Source organism: Castor canadensis, chromosome 1 (assembly GCF_047511655.1).
Source record: "Castor canadensis chromosome 1, mCasCan1.hap1v2, whole genome shotgun sequence".
NCBI classification, from domain to species: Eukaryota; Metazoa; Chordata; class Mammalia; order Rodentia; family Castoridae; genus Castor; species Castor canadensis.
This window is the reverse complement of record NC_133386.1, coordinates 55,840,171-55,856,211: the sequence shown is the minus strand read 5'-3', so window position 1 is coordinate 55,856,211 and position 16,041 is coordinate 55,840,171. Positions and strand designations below refer to the sequence as shown.

At 39.8% G+C, this 16,041-nt stretch overlaps 1 protein-coding gene across 2 annotated transcripts in view; it reads left to right on the top strand.

Annotated features, from left to right (window-relative positions):
• Crybg1 (crystallin beta-gamma domain containing 1) overlaps nucleotides 1–16,041 on the top strand; it is a 181,463-nt gene that overhangs the window by 67,695 nt on the left and 97,727 nt on the right. Inside the window, exon 2 of one of the 2 annotated variants that reach the window (XM_074077510.1) lies at nucleotides 4,070–4,202. In XM_074077510.1, the coding sequence (XP_073933611.1) occupies nucleotides 4,070–4,202 (133 nt within the window). Of the gene's footprint in view, nucleotides 1–4,069; nucleotides 4,203–13,920; nucleotides 14,361–16,041 lie in introns of those variants that run through there. The other variant, XM_074077517.1, reaches the window with a different exon arrangement.

The following is a 16,041-nucleotide window of genomic DNA, read 5'->3' as shown; positions in this document are numbered from 1 at the left end:
ACAAGCACTCAGTGTTTCCTGGTTCAGAGACACAATGAAGCAAGGACCTTCCCTGGACCTCTCTATGCTAGTCCTCCATCTTCTCACCATTGATAGTCTAACCCTTCCCTTGGGGCTATGTGTGGCTCCCATCTGGGAGATCATACAGATCAACCCTTGGATAGATGTTGAGTCTTGTTATTATACCTGGTAAGCCAGGAAGTCAAGCAGGCTCTCTTGGCTATGAGTCCAAAATTGCCATTTCTACTTGGATAGCTCAAATTCAACCACAAACATATATGGACTCTCCCAATGGTGTAGAAACCATGCTTCAAGCCAGAGCTAGGAGTAAGAGAACATACACTGACATCCATTTTTGCCTTTCCCTCTTCCTTTTTTCCTAACTGGACCCCAGTTTTTCAAATGCCCACTCTGCGGACAGTGATGCCCTTCAGGTCCCAGCCTCAAAGGAGTAGGTCCAATGACTGATGTGATGTGAGCATGACACATGAGGAGAGGTGGCCTCCAGGAAGATTTCCTTACTTGCTTTCTGGGAATCGAACCCAGGGTGTCTTGGGTTCTGGCCAAGTACTCCACCACTGAGCTCCATCTCCAGTTGGATGACTTCCTCACTTCTAAGTATGATACCTAGGGAGATAATTCTTTCATCTTCCAGAATGGTCAGCCCTTATGTGATGCCTAGACCTGTAGCCACCACTGAATTCAGCAGCAACTGAATAAACCAATTAAACCAACTCAGTCGTTCCTCTTGTTTTATATGTGTTGATAACTTTTCTCTTTACCAGGCCCAGCTAGTCAATGGGCACATTTCTCCTTTTTCTCGGAAGGATAGCAGCCTGCCTATGCATTTCTGATTCACTTTTACAATTTCTAAGTCTAACCTAAAAAATTAGCTAGCATTTGTTGCCCTTAACGCAGAGAAACTAAAGCAGATACCTTAAAAGCAACTGAGGCCAATAGGAAAAGGGGACCAGGAACTAGAGAAAAGGTTAGATCAAGAAGGTAACACACATGTGCAGAAAGTAATGTGAGTCAACTCCCTGTATAGCTATCCTTATCTCAACCAGCAAAAACCCTTGCCCCTTCCTGTTATTGCTTATACTCTCTCTATAACAAAATTAGAAATAAGGGCAAAATAGTTTCTGCTGGGTATTGAGGGGGTGGGGGGGAAAGGGAGGGGGTGGAGTGGGTGGTAAGGGAGGGGGTGGGGGCAGGGAGGAGAAATGACCCAAGCCTTGTATGCACATATGAATAATAAAATTAAATTAAAATAAAATAAAATAAAATTTACTTTCAAAAAAAAAAGAAAAAACAATTTCTAAGTCTGCAGTGGCTAGAATAAGCTTCTCTTGTTTGCTGTTCCTCTTGGCCTATTTGTGAGCAGAAGGACAGGTGGACACTGGTTTAGGGTTAGTGGGATAATAAATGACAATAGGTCTGGATGCAAGTACACCCATGGTTAGTCTATAACACCTTCTTAACTTTAAGGTACTTTTAGATTGTTATCTGAATTCTCCAGGGCAATCTGGTTTCTCTGTCCCTTCATACAGACCATTTCAAGTTCCTGGGAGAGAGATTTGCCTCAAAGGTAAAATAAAATATTCTTTCAGAGTGCAGAAATATATTATTTTAAGTACTTATGTGTAAAATATTGCCACAACTATTTAGAATTGTTCCTTGTATAGGATGACATTGTGGTGTATCTAGAGAGGTTTTTCTAATGGGGCTGGGATTTGAACTAAGGCCCTGGCACTTGTGAGACAGGTGCTCTACCACTTGAGCCAAGCTCCCCAATAAGAGATTCTTTTTAATTTCGATTCTTATTTATTTTAGTTTACATTGGATTATTTTTACTATGTGTTGCTATTGCTTTTATAGTGTGAAATTTGGAGGAAGAGAAAAAGAAATACATTGCTGTCAATATATCTTCACATTTTGTATAATGTAAAGAATAATGCTTTTTCAAACGAAGACATACAGAATAGTTCTCAGTTATGCTCGTTTATATGGCTCACTTGGTGATATTACCATATTGATTTACAATCTTCCTACCTTCTCAAGTGTTGGTACTAGCCAAGCGAGGTGGTTCACACTTGTAATGGTAGCTACTTGAGAGGCAGAGATCGGGAGGCTCTTGTCAGCAAGACCCCATCTCAGGTGGTGCACACCTGTCATCCCAGCTATGTGGGAAGCATAAATAGGAGGATTGGAATCCAGGCCAGCCTGAACATAAACATAAGACGCTGTCCAAAAAATAAGTAAACCTGTTAAAAAAAGGCTGGGGGCATGGCTCAAGTGGTACAGTGCATGTGTAGCAAGTACAAGGCCCTGAGTTCAAATCCTCAGTACTGCCCCCCCCAAATAAATAAAAAAGTGTTAGTACTTTGCCCTATTATCTTTTATCCTTGGCACATTGTAGAAATTCCACAAAAGCATTTCTTTCTCCTGTGAAGCACGAAGGCTTGAACTTTTAGTTCTCTTTCTGCTTCACTGGCATTCTTCATTCAAATCCTTGCTCTTAGGGATGTGGTGTGGGAGGGCTCCTGCCTAGTGTGCAAGACCTTGGGTTTGATCCCAGCACTGTTCTCCTCCCCCTAAAAAATCCTCTATCTTGCTCTAGTGTCTTTTGTTGCTGTTATGTTGTTTGGGTTTTTTGAGATATGGTCTCATTGTGTAGCCCAGGCTGGACTCAAAATTGCAATCCTCCTGACTCAGCCTCCCAAGTGCTAAGATTACAGGTATGTGCCACCACACCCAGCCAATTCTAGTGTCTTTCTTCCAGTCTTAGATATATTGCTTAAAAACCTATCAACCCTTATATTCATTATGATGCTTAAAGAATAGGACATTTATTATCCAACACAACAAGCACTCCAGAGATAGGACAAGTCTAGGGCTGGCCAATTCAGCAGCTCAACAATGTATTTGAGGATTCAAGTTTCTCTCCTATTTCTGCCCTCTTTTCTCTTCAATCTGTTTTTTTTTTTTTTTTTTTTTTTTGGAAAATGCCACTCAAGATCCCAAGACAGCTGTCATTTTCATCACATGCAGGCAGGACACTGGCACTCAGGGAAGAGGCACTCTTTCTTACTGTAAGCCTTCTCTTAACAGAGCCCTGCCTCAGGTTCCATCCATACATATCCCTCACATGTCCTTGGTCACAACTGCACCAGTAAGTGTAGCAAAGCATGAAGACTTTCAAATGCCAGGGAGACCTATGTCAATGTGGTATCTCCTTCAGCAAAGGAGGAATGCCCAGGCACGTGCCTAAATCAGTTACTGGACCAACTGTGACTCACCTGCAGAGCTAGACAGGGCTTTCTCGGAGGCATGTGGGGGGATGGGTATGGAACAAAATCATGGTTATTTATTAGCAAAGAAAATGTGTCCAAGGAGGATGAGAGGAGGTTTAGGTAAAGGAAATGGTTTCAGGGTAGGCAACCATGAGAGTATGTTAGAACTCTCTGCCTTCATTAATTTCTGTTCCTTTGGTTGGTTTGTTCATTTGTTGAGACAGGGTCTCACTATAGAGCCTAGGCTAGCCTCAAACTCATGATCCTCTTGCCTCTGCCTCCTGAGTACTGGGATTATAGGAGTGAACCACCATACTCAGTTTCATTCCTTTCAAGTCTGATAAATATTAGAATTCTGGGAACAGTTCCCTTTCCTGGCATAGCCTAGAGCCTTGCTGTGTTGGGGATTCAGTTCCCATTTATTTCCAATGTTCAGGAAACTTAAAGATTTTTTTTGTCACTTCTTAAGAGCAAAGATAGTAGAACAACCAAAACTTATGAAATGACATGGTATTGGTTTTATGCCAAAATCTGTCTATCTGATTTCTTTATTTGCACAGAGTTTTTAAAGAGCTCAGTTAGCCACATGGTGAAGTCATCAAGGATCATTCATACATGTGTTAGAGGAGCATCGAGTCACCTGCAATGACTTGTAGGTTTTTGGAGAATGCTTCATTATTTTGGCTGACTAGCAATACACCAGAGTGCCTCTGGGTTTCTCGAGTTTCCATCTTCTTGACTGCTTCTTAACACAGCTGTGTTCCCACTCTTTACAGAGCTTCAGATGTCCTGGAGGGAAGCCAGCAAGAGTCCCAGGAATTGACATTGCCCTGTGGGGAATCCCAGTTGCTTCACCCCAGCAGCAGGGTGCCTGGTCCTGTACCTGCCGAGCCTGGAGTGATTAAAAAGGTAATGCTTGGGTTGGGAGAATGGCTGAGGTGGTGGAGCACCTGCCTAGCAAGTGTAAGGCCCTGAGTTCAAACTCCAGCACCACCAAAACCAAAAAACACTATAAAATAAACTCCTTTTGATTGAAAAGAACATACTTTAAAGGAATATTTTATATATATGTGTATATATATATATATAATAAAATTATCATATTAATGATCTAATTTATTTTATATTTATTTCTACATGACTTATGGAATGTATTATACACCATGTGTAATATATACAATATAACATTATATGTCAAAAAATGTAAGAATAAATAACAGGTCTTGGGTGAGCTGAACCTGCTCCTGGCTGCCTGTAGGCCTCCTCCACCCTGTCCACCTGCAGGTGCCTTTCACCTGCCTTTTCCCTTTACTCAAGCTGTGCTTTGACCTGAAGTCATACAAAGTACTGTGACATCAATATTTGGAATTAGTGCTTCTTCCCCAGAAAAAGCATTTATGCTTCTTCCTATAGTCAGGCATTTTAAGATTCATTATTATTTTATCGGTAGTTGTTAATATCTAGATATTTGTACAAAAAGGCAATATTTGCTTATTTTGCTTTAAAAGGTTTCCCCAAGGGGCAGATAGAGAAGTGTCCTCCTTTTAACTCATTCAGTCATGAAAAGATATTACTCACGGTCTTATTTATCTGCAGGATAGGAAAGTAGAATGATGTCTTTAGTCATAGTGGGAATGAGAGCTAATTTAGCTGCCAGGCCTTAAAGGCTGTATAATACATTTCTTTTCTTATAACTCATGAGATCAGTGAGGGTTAGTTTGTTATGAAAGAAATCCCTCTAGATGTATATTAAAAGTAATACTGCATATTAAAAGTAAAAGAAAATTACTTAGTAAAAGCCAGGCGTGGTGATACATGCCAGTAATCCCAGAATTTGGGAGGCAGAAGCAGGAAGACTGCAAGTTTGAAGCCAGCCTTGGCTGCACAATGAGACTGTCTCAAAATAATAATAATAGTAATAGTAAGGTCAGGTGTAGTAGTGGCTCACCCCTGTAATCCTAGCTACTTGGGAGGCAGATATAAGGGAAGATCACAGTTTGAGGCCAGTCTGGGCAAATAGTTCTCAAGATGTCACCTCAACCAATAAGCTGGCATGTGCCTGTTATCCCAGCTATGCCTGGGCATGAAAGTGAGACCCTATCTCAAAAATAACCAAAGCAAAAAGGACTGGCTGGGTGGCTCAAGTGGTAGAGAGCCTGCCTAGCAAGCACGAGGCCCTGAATTCAAACCTCAGTACCAGCAAAAGAAAAACAAATTAATACAAGATGGGAAGAGTTCTGGACTTTGGTTGCAAAGCAATATGGAGGTACTTAAGACCATTTAGCTACAGAGGTGAAAATGGTTACAGTGATAAATTTTACATGTGTATTTTACCTAACTAAAAACAAAAATTAGGGTGGGGGTGTAGCTCAGTGGTAGCTGCTTAGCATACACAAGACCCTGAAACAAAAATTTTTTTTTTATTACTTAGTGATAAAAAGCAAGCGAAAGGATACAATAAGATTATTAGCTCATATTTGATATTTCATTAGAACATGACAAAAGTAGACAGGAAAATTTGATACAGAATGCTTTCTGGCTCAGAATAGCATATTATCCACAGAAGTACTAAAAATAAAAATAAAATTTTATAAAATGTTGAAATAAAATCAAATTTAAAATTTTTAAAATTTAATTATCTGCTTTGCTATACTTTCAGATAGATTTCTTATTTTATGTCACTCTTTTTATAAGAAACAGTCACTGGTCATATCTAGAGTTTCAATTTATCTCCTGTATTTGTCTTTAAATAATTATGTCTTTTATTATTTAAGAAAAAAATAATTTTTAAGTATCATACAATAAAACTTCTTGTGATGTATGTTGAAGTCTAGGAGACAGTTTGGGGCAGCATTCAGAATTGGGGCAAAAAAAGTTCCCTGAGGAGCATGGCAGCAAAGGGTCTGCAGTGTCCCCTTCCTTGTTTTGCAGGCTAGCCACAGTCTTCTCAGCACTGATGTTGCTTCTAGGCACCATCTCTTGGCCCTTGTCACCCTCCCAGGCTGTAGCCAGAGGGCTCTGGTGCTGGGTAGCACACAAGAGATGTCCCAAGGCCATGCCCAAGAGGTCAGGGAAGGGAGAAGGAGGCCAGTGTACCTGAAAAAGGTAGAGGCTTGGAGCTACAGCCAGGTGAACTGGGATCCTGGTGTAGGAATAAGGCAGAGCAGGTAGAAGGCAAGATCACCAAAAGTGGAGCAGGCAGACTGGGCTTGAGGCTACTCTGTCTCCAAGTGTCACCTGGAATGGGGTCAGCCATGCACCACCTTTACTATCTACATTGTTTTCACATCTTTCCCTTTGGAATGGTCAAAATACCTACTTCAGAAAGAACTGGCTTTGAGTCCACTTCTGGATTAGCCTGTTGTCTGTCTGCCTCTTCCTCTCTCCCTCTATCGCCCTTCCTTCTCTTCCACCCCCATCAGCGGCCCTCCACCCCTTCCTCCTTCTCACTCTCTCGAGTCCTGCTCTGTCTTTCTCACTCTGCTATCTCTCATCCTAGGGCTGAAGAAGGGAGGAGAGAAGCAGCCTTTTTCATCAATACTGATATGTTTTCACATTTAAGTCTCTTAAGATCATGGCCGGGAGGGTCAAGCAGACCAGTAGCTCAGAAGTGCCAGATCCTCACCCCCACCCCCACCCCACTCCACACCACTACCTGGCCAGTATTACTGGAAAATGAAAGTTGACTCCACTTAAATTCTCTGTGATTTTGGGGGCTGAGGATGTGACTCAGTGGTAGAACACTTACCTAGCATGTATGAGGCCTTGGGTTCCATCCCCAGCAACACACATACACACACACAAAGGTAAATTCTGTGTGGTTCATACCTATGATGAGTGCCAGGGTCAGGGTACCTTCCACACCCTCCAAATTACTAGTCTCTCCATCCACTCTCCTAGCTAGCCTAGTACTCCTTTCCTGTGGGGTTCTGCAGATCTGCTGAGGTGGTTCTATCCAAGCCACCCTTGGCCTTCCTTCCCAGGCAGAATGCATAAAGTCTCCTTAAGATCACTGTGTTGAACAACAAGGGGATTGGACTTTGATCACATGATAAAGCAAGAGCACACAAGGGAGGTATAAGGATAGGTAAGACACCTAAAAAACTAGATAGCATTTGCTGCCCTCAACGCAGAGAAACTAAAGGAGATACTTTAAAGCAACTTAGGCCAATAGGAGAAGGGGACCAGGAACTAGAGAAAAGGTTAGTTCGAGAAGAATTAACTTAGAAGGTAACACACATGCACAGGAAATCAATGAGAATCAACTCCCTGTATAGCTATCCTTATCTCAACTAGCAAAAACCCTTGTTCCTTCCTATTATTGCTTATACTCTCTCTTCAATAAAATTAGAGATAAGAGCAAAATAGTTTCTGCTGGGTAGCGAGGGGGGAGTAGGGGAGAGGGAGGGGATGGGGGGAGGGGTAAGGGAGGGGGTTGGGGGAAGGGGGGAGAAAATGACCCAAACATTGTATGCACATATGAATAAAATAAAAATTAAAAAAAAAAGATCACTGCATTGATCTATCAGTTTAAGTTATGTTTACTTATTCAAATTAATGTTCACATTTTTATTTGCATTAAAGCTAAACAATTTGCATTTCCCCAAACAAGCAGGATGTACCCATTTTTATAGGTGATATATGTATACATATATATATATAGTATGTTACTGTATTTATTATTTGTTGCTAATTTTAACATCCTGTAACAACATTCCTTAAGGCTGACAATACTATATTGAATCATTCCATTAAAATAAGAAGACATTTACTATACCTGCTTGTGTACACGGAAATAGGGATTTGTAATTACAAGGATAATATTGCCTGTCAACTACATATCCACAACAGATAGGGGAAAAGGCATAACTATAAATCAGAATGTTAGTACAATTTAAGTTTTAAGTGGGAAAACTTACCAGGGATTGTGTATTTATGTAAAATAATTTTGTCTTTAAATAGTTATATTAACTCTTTAGTAAGTTTCAGAGAAGAAAATATGCTTATTTATATTTCTTGTAGACCATTACTTCCTATCAGAGAAAAACATAAGGAAGTTGTTTCATTAAGTGAAAATACATATATTATATCATATACAGGAAAAACAAATAACTTTCTTTGCATATAAGAGAATGTTAATATTATAGATTACTTTGTTTTGTTGTATTTATTATTACATATGTAATTCTATTTATTATGTTATATGTACTACTTAATTCATTTTGAAATTAAAATGTCTTAATTCTACTCTGTGGAGGTATTTCCAGGATGTGAAGGAATGCCCTTTACTGATTAAAACATTTCCTTAAAAAATAAAAATACTGAACATTGTATCAAAATATAGCATCTTCAAAGAAGGCAGTTACCTTAAGGAGAGTTTCAGGGACTTCCAACATAATCTCTTAATCCTCTTTCAATTCTAATCACTTACTCTGATCTAGAAAATCTTTTGTGACTATAGTGCTTATAAGTAAAATTATAACTTTATCAATCTTTTTGGAGCCACATTCAAACAAGTAAAATGGAATAAATAGAAATTATGTAATTAATTCAAGAAAAAACTTTCGCTTTAACCATTTATATCTTTTTTTTTGTTTTGGTGGTACTAGGGTTTGAGCTCAGGCTCTATGTTTGCTGGGCAAGTGCTCTAACCACTTGAACTATACCCCCTGCCCTATTTGGAACTTTTTCCTCTTTGGGGATTTTCTCTTTCTTTTGTCTGAGACAGGGTCTCCCTATCGACCCATGCTGGCCTCAAACTTTGGATCTTCCCAAGTGCTAGAGAACACTTCCTTCTCGATGACCTGAATAAAGAGTGAATGTGTGTAAGTATGTATGTGCATGTGTGTACTTTTTAGAAAGACAGTCCCTCTTACTGCCACAAGAGTGACTGTAACCTATGGAGGAGAGAGCTCTTGCCAAATCCATGCTACTTCTCCAGAAGTCACTTTACAGATCTTGGCTCTTGGGGATACATCTATCTCTGCCCTATGATTGAAAATACATCTGTAAATCTGTACTCTCACTCTTGAAATTGGAATGGTCCAAAGTCATCCAAATCAGAAAGGTATCTGCTTTATTCCCAGCCATCTCAGAAATGGTTCTACCACAGTTGTCTTCCACAGCCATAACATTGCCCGGTTAGCCATGATGGCATCATTTCCAAGGCCTATGCTAGTCCAGTTTACCAGTAAGTGTAACAACCCAATCCCCAGTTTATATATAAATATAAAATTATCTGCTTATTGATTGATTGCAGGGCTGAGGATCAAATCAGGGCCTTACACATGCTAGGCACTGAGCTACATGCCTTATCTGTGCATTCAGATAGATTAAAGACATCCCAGCCCTTGGACCTTCCTTGTCCCAATCTCGACTTTAATCATCAATCAGATCTTGCCATGGTTTCACCCCACCACACCTGGGGACCACACCCCGGAACCTATCTTGTCCATATAGGTAGGTCTAGTACCTGGTCTCAGTCTCACAGCCCTATGTATCTGTATGAAATGAGACTGTGCCCTATCACTACTGATCTGAAAGACTACATACCCTGTTAGGAAAAAACCAAAACCAAAAAGAAGCCTGGAGAGCAAAGTATATAGCATGTTATATTTTGTATAAAAAGATAGGTTGAAGGCTTGTACATATATTTGTCAATACATTAAGAAATTGTGGAAGTAGCTCTGGGCATGGTGGTACACATCTGTGATCCCAGCACTCAGGAAGCTGAGACCAGAGGATCGTGCATTTGAGGCTAGCCTGAACTACAGAGCCAAGACCCTGTCTCAGAAAATAAGGGATGGGGTAGCTCAGTGGTAGAGTGTTTGGCCTAGCATGCACAGGTCCTGGGTTTGGTCTTTAGCACCACAAAAATAGAAAAAGTATGGAAGAACACATTAAAAACTAGTAATAATTACTTGTGATAGAAGTACAGGAAATGAACACATAGGGAACATAAGCTTTGACTGTGTCCTTTCTCCCATTTTTAAGATATGTGAAAGCATTGTCTATTCAAAAACATTTTGAAGACAGAATTGTAATTTAAATTCTATTGTGATTAAAGTTAAGTTCACATGACTTAGATATGCATGCATAATTTTTATGATTCTCTGATTTGCTGAAACTATGACAGGCCTGATTGCATTGTCTGGGAGAGCTGCTATTATTATTACCAGATTTCCTTAGTGGGCTGTTCTATTGTCTTTGCATACCTTCTTCTAATGTCTAAAGTGTCTGCTCACTTTTCATGTACTTGCAGGCTTCTACTCATCTTTAAGATTATGTTCTAACAATTCTTTCTTTGTGATTTCTGCTCTCCCACCACCAAACTGTTCATTCCCCCTTTGCACTGCTGACTACTTACAGCATATCTAGAACTCAGCACTGACTACACTGATTCATAAGTGTCCTTTCTTACTCAGCCTAAGGGCCAAACTGCGTTGATATGACTGGACATACAAATTTATAAATCTTGCATCTAATCACATTTAAAAATGGTAGAAAACAAGCTATTAAAAATTGGCAGCATCTCAAAATGAATTCATTTTGGTTAGGCTCTCGAAGGGAGGGCAGGAAATCTCACCAACTACATGCATACATCAGCAAGCCATACATGGGCTCCAGTAAGAGGTGTGACACTACAAACTGGGGTGCCACCTTTCTCCTCCAGCACTTGTGCTGTGGAGTTGCTGATATCCAGGTGAAAATAGAGCATGGTGGCCTAGGGAGCACTGCTTTCTCTCTGAAATAGCCTCATACTATTGGGTACAGCAAGAGCTGCCTTTCCATGCATAGCAGGTCTCACAAGCTGGGCATTCTGTATGGTGGGGGATGTTAGCTTGTAATGTTAAGTATGGTGTTACAACCAGTGGGAGTCAGTATAGCAGTTGTTTCTCTCGTAAAAGCTAAAGATCTGATCTTGTAAGATAAAAGATGGGTTGTCTGTTAGGCAGCTTTGGAGAAATTCAATTTATCCCCATCTATTTGTGATACTTTTCTTTTGAAGGTATCATGGTCACCAGGGAGTAACAGGAAGCTCCATGGTGATTTGTTTTTCTTTCCTTCACAAGTACATGTGTTGTGTTCCTTTGAGGTAGTGATCGTGGGTGCTATTTACCTACATATGTATAAATAAACAGATAAATATATTTCAGCCAGTCCATTTCCTGTTCACTTACAAACTAGGCTTTGTCTGTTGTAGGTGTTCTTTTTCCAAGATTATGGTAAATTATTTATTATTTTTCTTCTAGAAGATATTGTATTAGCTTGCTGCAAAAAATGTCCAACAATACGAAAACATAAAGGTTAAAGTCTCCTTCACCTTGAGAGGTAACTAGTTTCATATGTGTCCTTTAGCACTTACTTCATACACAAATGGAGTTAATCCATTTGTGGCTATATTTTTTAACAGAAAAGAGTATACACTATATACAATTCTCCAACTTTCCAACTTGGTTTCTTTTCTTTTTGGCTTGAACTCAGGGCCTTCACCTTGAGCCATTCCACTGGCCCTTTTTTTTGTGAAGAGTTTTTCAAGATAGGGTCTTGCAAACTACTTGCCCGAACTGGCTTTGAACCGTGATCCTCCTGAACTCTGTCTTCTGAATAGCTAGGATTACAGGAGTGATGGTGCCTGGCCAACTTTTCTTTTAGCCTCTTGGCTTGAATTATTTTTGAACAGGTGGGGCGCAAGTGAGGATATTTGGAACCTGACAACTTCCCCTCTTGTCTGAACAGTTTTCTTTTAAAGTGGGACTTCTGAATGGTCCCTTGCTGCCAGAAGACGTCCCTGTAGGTCTGTCCTTGTTTCCGGGATGATGTCCCAGTTGTTCTGATTTGGTCCCATGTTAGAAAGTAGCAACAGGCAGATCAGGTGGGAGTCAGTGCCAATAAGACCCTTTTGGCCAAATTTAAGCAATGAAGAGGCTTAAAGGAGTGGCTCCTAGCTGGGCTTACCTGGAGTGCATTAAGTTTTCCTTGTTGCAGTTAGAAACACCTGAACATAAACTTGCAAAGAGCCTAGCATCATTAGTAATTCTAATTTAGAGGGCACCTGCTCGGTAAAATGTTTTCCTGAGCTCTGCATTTTAGAAGGTTTATATACTTGGGGAACAGAAATGCATTTAACATACAAAGGAACCAGCAACAATTAGCATCACAGGTAAACAGATGTCATATAAACTAAGAAGTTTTTGTGATTGTTTTTCCAAGTCAGTATCCATAAATAAATACCTCTCCTTCGAATTGCTGGGTAGTGTCCCATATGTGTAAAGTGACGGGTGTACTGTCGTGGTTTTCATTCTTTACTTACGGACATTTAAGTTGTTCTACTTTTTATCTTTTATAAACAATTTGTCATTATGATTTGTTTTGTTTTATTGTCAGTTTTTTGGGGGTCTAAGTTCCCTAGAAATGGAATTATGAATTAAAAGTATACATTCTTTTAAAAGTTATAGATACTATCAAATTACCCATTGTAATATTTATCAACTTACACTCCCAACAGTGAATGAACACTTTTCTACCACTTTAGGAGTGTTGTGTATAATCCATCTTTTTCATTTTGCCAGTCTGTTAATTATTTAAATTTGCGACTCTTCAATTAAGAATGAGGTGGACTGCAGGGGGTGAATCTATTTAAGATACACTGTAAGCACATATGTAAATATCACAATGAATTCCCCCTGTATAACTAATACATGCTAATAAAATGTAAAATAAAATTTATATTTAAGAAAAGGATGAGGTTGAGGACTTGAGTCATGGCTTAAGTAGCAGGCTAGGCAAAGGCAAGGCCCTGAGTTCAAACCCCAGTACCACCAAAAAAAAATCAAAATGAGGTTGAGCACTTTTTTAGGTTATTGGCCATTTTGTATTTCGGTGTGAATTCTCTTTTCCTATTCTTTCTTTGGGTTTTTGTCATGCTAAAGATAATTGTGATAAAGTGATAATCCTTGATATTGATAAAAGCCTTGTTTTTATGTGAAACATTCTTATTTACTTCTTTTTTGTCTTCATATTCTTCTTTCTTGGTACTCTGACCCAGTCAGCATTTACATTCTTTGTGTGTTGGAGAGTGTGAAGGGATTGTGTGGAAAAAGTTATTAAGAAAATCCCAGAATGCTTATCTGCCTTCACTCTAGAGGTTGTGTCAGAGGAGACAGGAGCAAGAGTGGGGCTTTGAAGTGTTTTTGGTCAGTCATATGTAGTGGAAGTAAATGAAGTTCTCAAAAGAGGAGCTGAAATGCACCTCCCTTTCACTCCCCTCAGTTTCACTCCTGTTTTCAAATGAAGGCATTTAAATTAAGTTCTTTGCCATCCCGTGTCCAACTCCAATGGAGAGAGTCCCTTTTCTCCAGGAATACCTGGGTGGTGACCATCCTGGCTAGTGTGCCCATCTTACTGTAAGGACTCGCTCATGATTCTAAACCACAGGGCAAATACAAAGCTCTACGTGAGTGGTAATTACTGTTATTGTTCTCTGACGTCCTTAAATTTCAAGCTGAATTCCTACCAGCACGCAATACAGGAGAAAATTAAAGCTCTGGTGACATCACTCCCATAATAAAGAGGAGTCGCTGGCCAGTGGTACTCATTTGTTTTCCTGATGCAAACAAGAGAGGATCATATCATCATTTGGGCTGGAGAGATGAAAAACTCAGGGTTTGTCTTCTTTTGAATTTATGAAGGGTCTTTCCTAATCATAATAGAGTATTTGTTTTGATCAGAAATCCCTCCTTGGGAATCCCTTCTTTTGTCAAGAAGAAAGGCCACTGGCTGCATCCTGATTACGTTTGGAACCATTAGAAGGATATCTGGCTGTGTATATAGCTGGGGACCCTACTTTCATTCTGCAACACTTCCTATTCTCCTTTGGAGAACGTCTGAAGACTAGTTCAACCCAGCACTTCAATGGGGGGTCGAGCCTGCTGTGGGTGTGGCTGTGGCAGGTGTAATGGGTGTGCCAACAATCGCAGCAGGAGTGTCGACTCTAGGAACAGGGGCCTTGACCCCCGGAATAGATATGAAAATTCCAGAAACAGATACTATAACCGGGATCTTGAGGTAAGTCCTTGCTGAGGAAATCCCACTGAATCATTGCTTTTTTCCCCCCCCAATGGCTCTTGAATTATGTTTGCATATGAGGTACATGATTGAGAATCAGTATTTATTACTACTGATTTATGTCTGAAAGTATCCTGACTACTGCCTATTAATACACTAATTTAGCTATTCTTTTCTCTCTCCTCTCTCCTCCTTCTCCCCTCCCTGTTCATGTCTTCATGCCTCTCTCCCTTTCCCAGTCCTTCCCTCTCTGTCTCTCTCTCTCTCTACCTGTATTAAATAATTTTTTTCAGTTGGTTAGAGCTTAATTAGCAAAGCAAACGCCAATGAAGCTAGTTCCTGCTGGATGTTGTTCTCTGAGACATAGCCCTCACTATGCTAGGCTTTTCAGAACTTCCAGGGTTAGGAAAAAAAAAAAAAATCCAAGCCACTTTATATTCTCTCAAAACCACTTTCCTTTGGGTTGGCCTCATTTGTAATATGCTAAGTTCTTATTTAAATCAGATGAAATAAGTCATCTAAATATGCTTTGAGAAGTGGAATGATTACTTTCAGATTCTGAATCAACAACTCGGAATTGCCTCTCATGTTTCCAAACTTGACAGATTGTTTTAAGACTGAGAGATGAACCATTAGGCTAATGGTTACTCTTCATCTGCAATCCCTGTTTTATAAAATCAGTGTCATTTTATTATTAAGTGTTCTGTGCTACTCTCGAAAATGTAAGGAGGCCATCACTGCCAGGCTGAGCTTACCTTTGATGCTTATTCATCTCTCTCTGCCCCACCTGTAATATACATGTTTGCTTTGTTCTGTGTGGGAAAGCTTTGAAGTTACTACATGGGATGTACAGTGTGCATGTCAGCTTCACTTTGTAACGTGCTCGAAGAAAACATATGCCCTATAAACTTCTGATTGGGCCTTTTTCCTTTCAGGGTACTGATTAGAATCTAACCCACAATTTAACAAAATAGATAATTGATTTTAAAACATGCACATGTTTGCATGTATATAAATATGTGTACACACACATACACATAAGCACACTCATGAAAAACATCTAAGTGTTGAGGTGATGGTTGAAGATGGTATAAAACATTTGATGTTGGCAGTTTACTGACCCCATCAGTCAGATGGACCATTTTAGTTGTTTCTTATGTTCTAGGGTTTTAGTATTTTAATTCTTCTGTTTGATTGATTTCAGAGTCATTTCTTCTTAGTGGAGCTTTAATTTCTCTCTGCCATGATGCCTGATGACTCTCTCCTTTGGAAGCTTTAGTCAAATACCATCCATACAGAGGCCAAAAATTCACTGTGCATAGCTTCACATCCTTGGAAAATTATTAGTTAAGCTTGTGCTGGTGGCTCATGCCTGTAATCCTAGCTACTCAGGAAGCAGAGATCAGAAGGATTTTTGTTTGAAGCCAGCCCCAGGCAAATATTTTGAGATACCCTGTCTAGAAAATACCCAATACAAAAAAGGGCTGGTGGAGTGGCTCAAGTGGTAGAACACTTGCCTAGCAAGTTTGAGGCCCTGAGTTCATACCCTGAGGCCCTGAGTTTCAAAAGAGAAAGAAAGAAAATTGTTTGGCTAATTATCAGTTCCCAGGGGGTAGTTTTAATGATTTCCAACCATCAACATAGAAGAAAATATCCAGAACATTGAGGAAAACTAAAACTT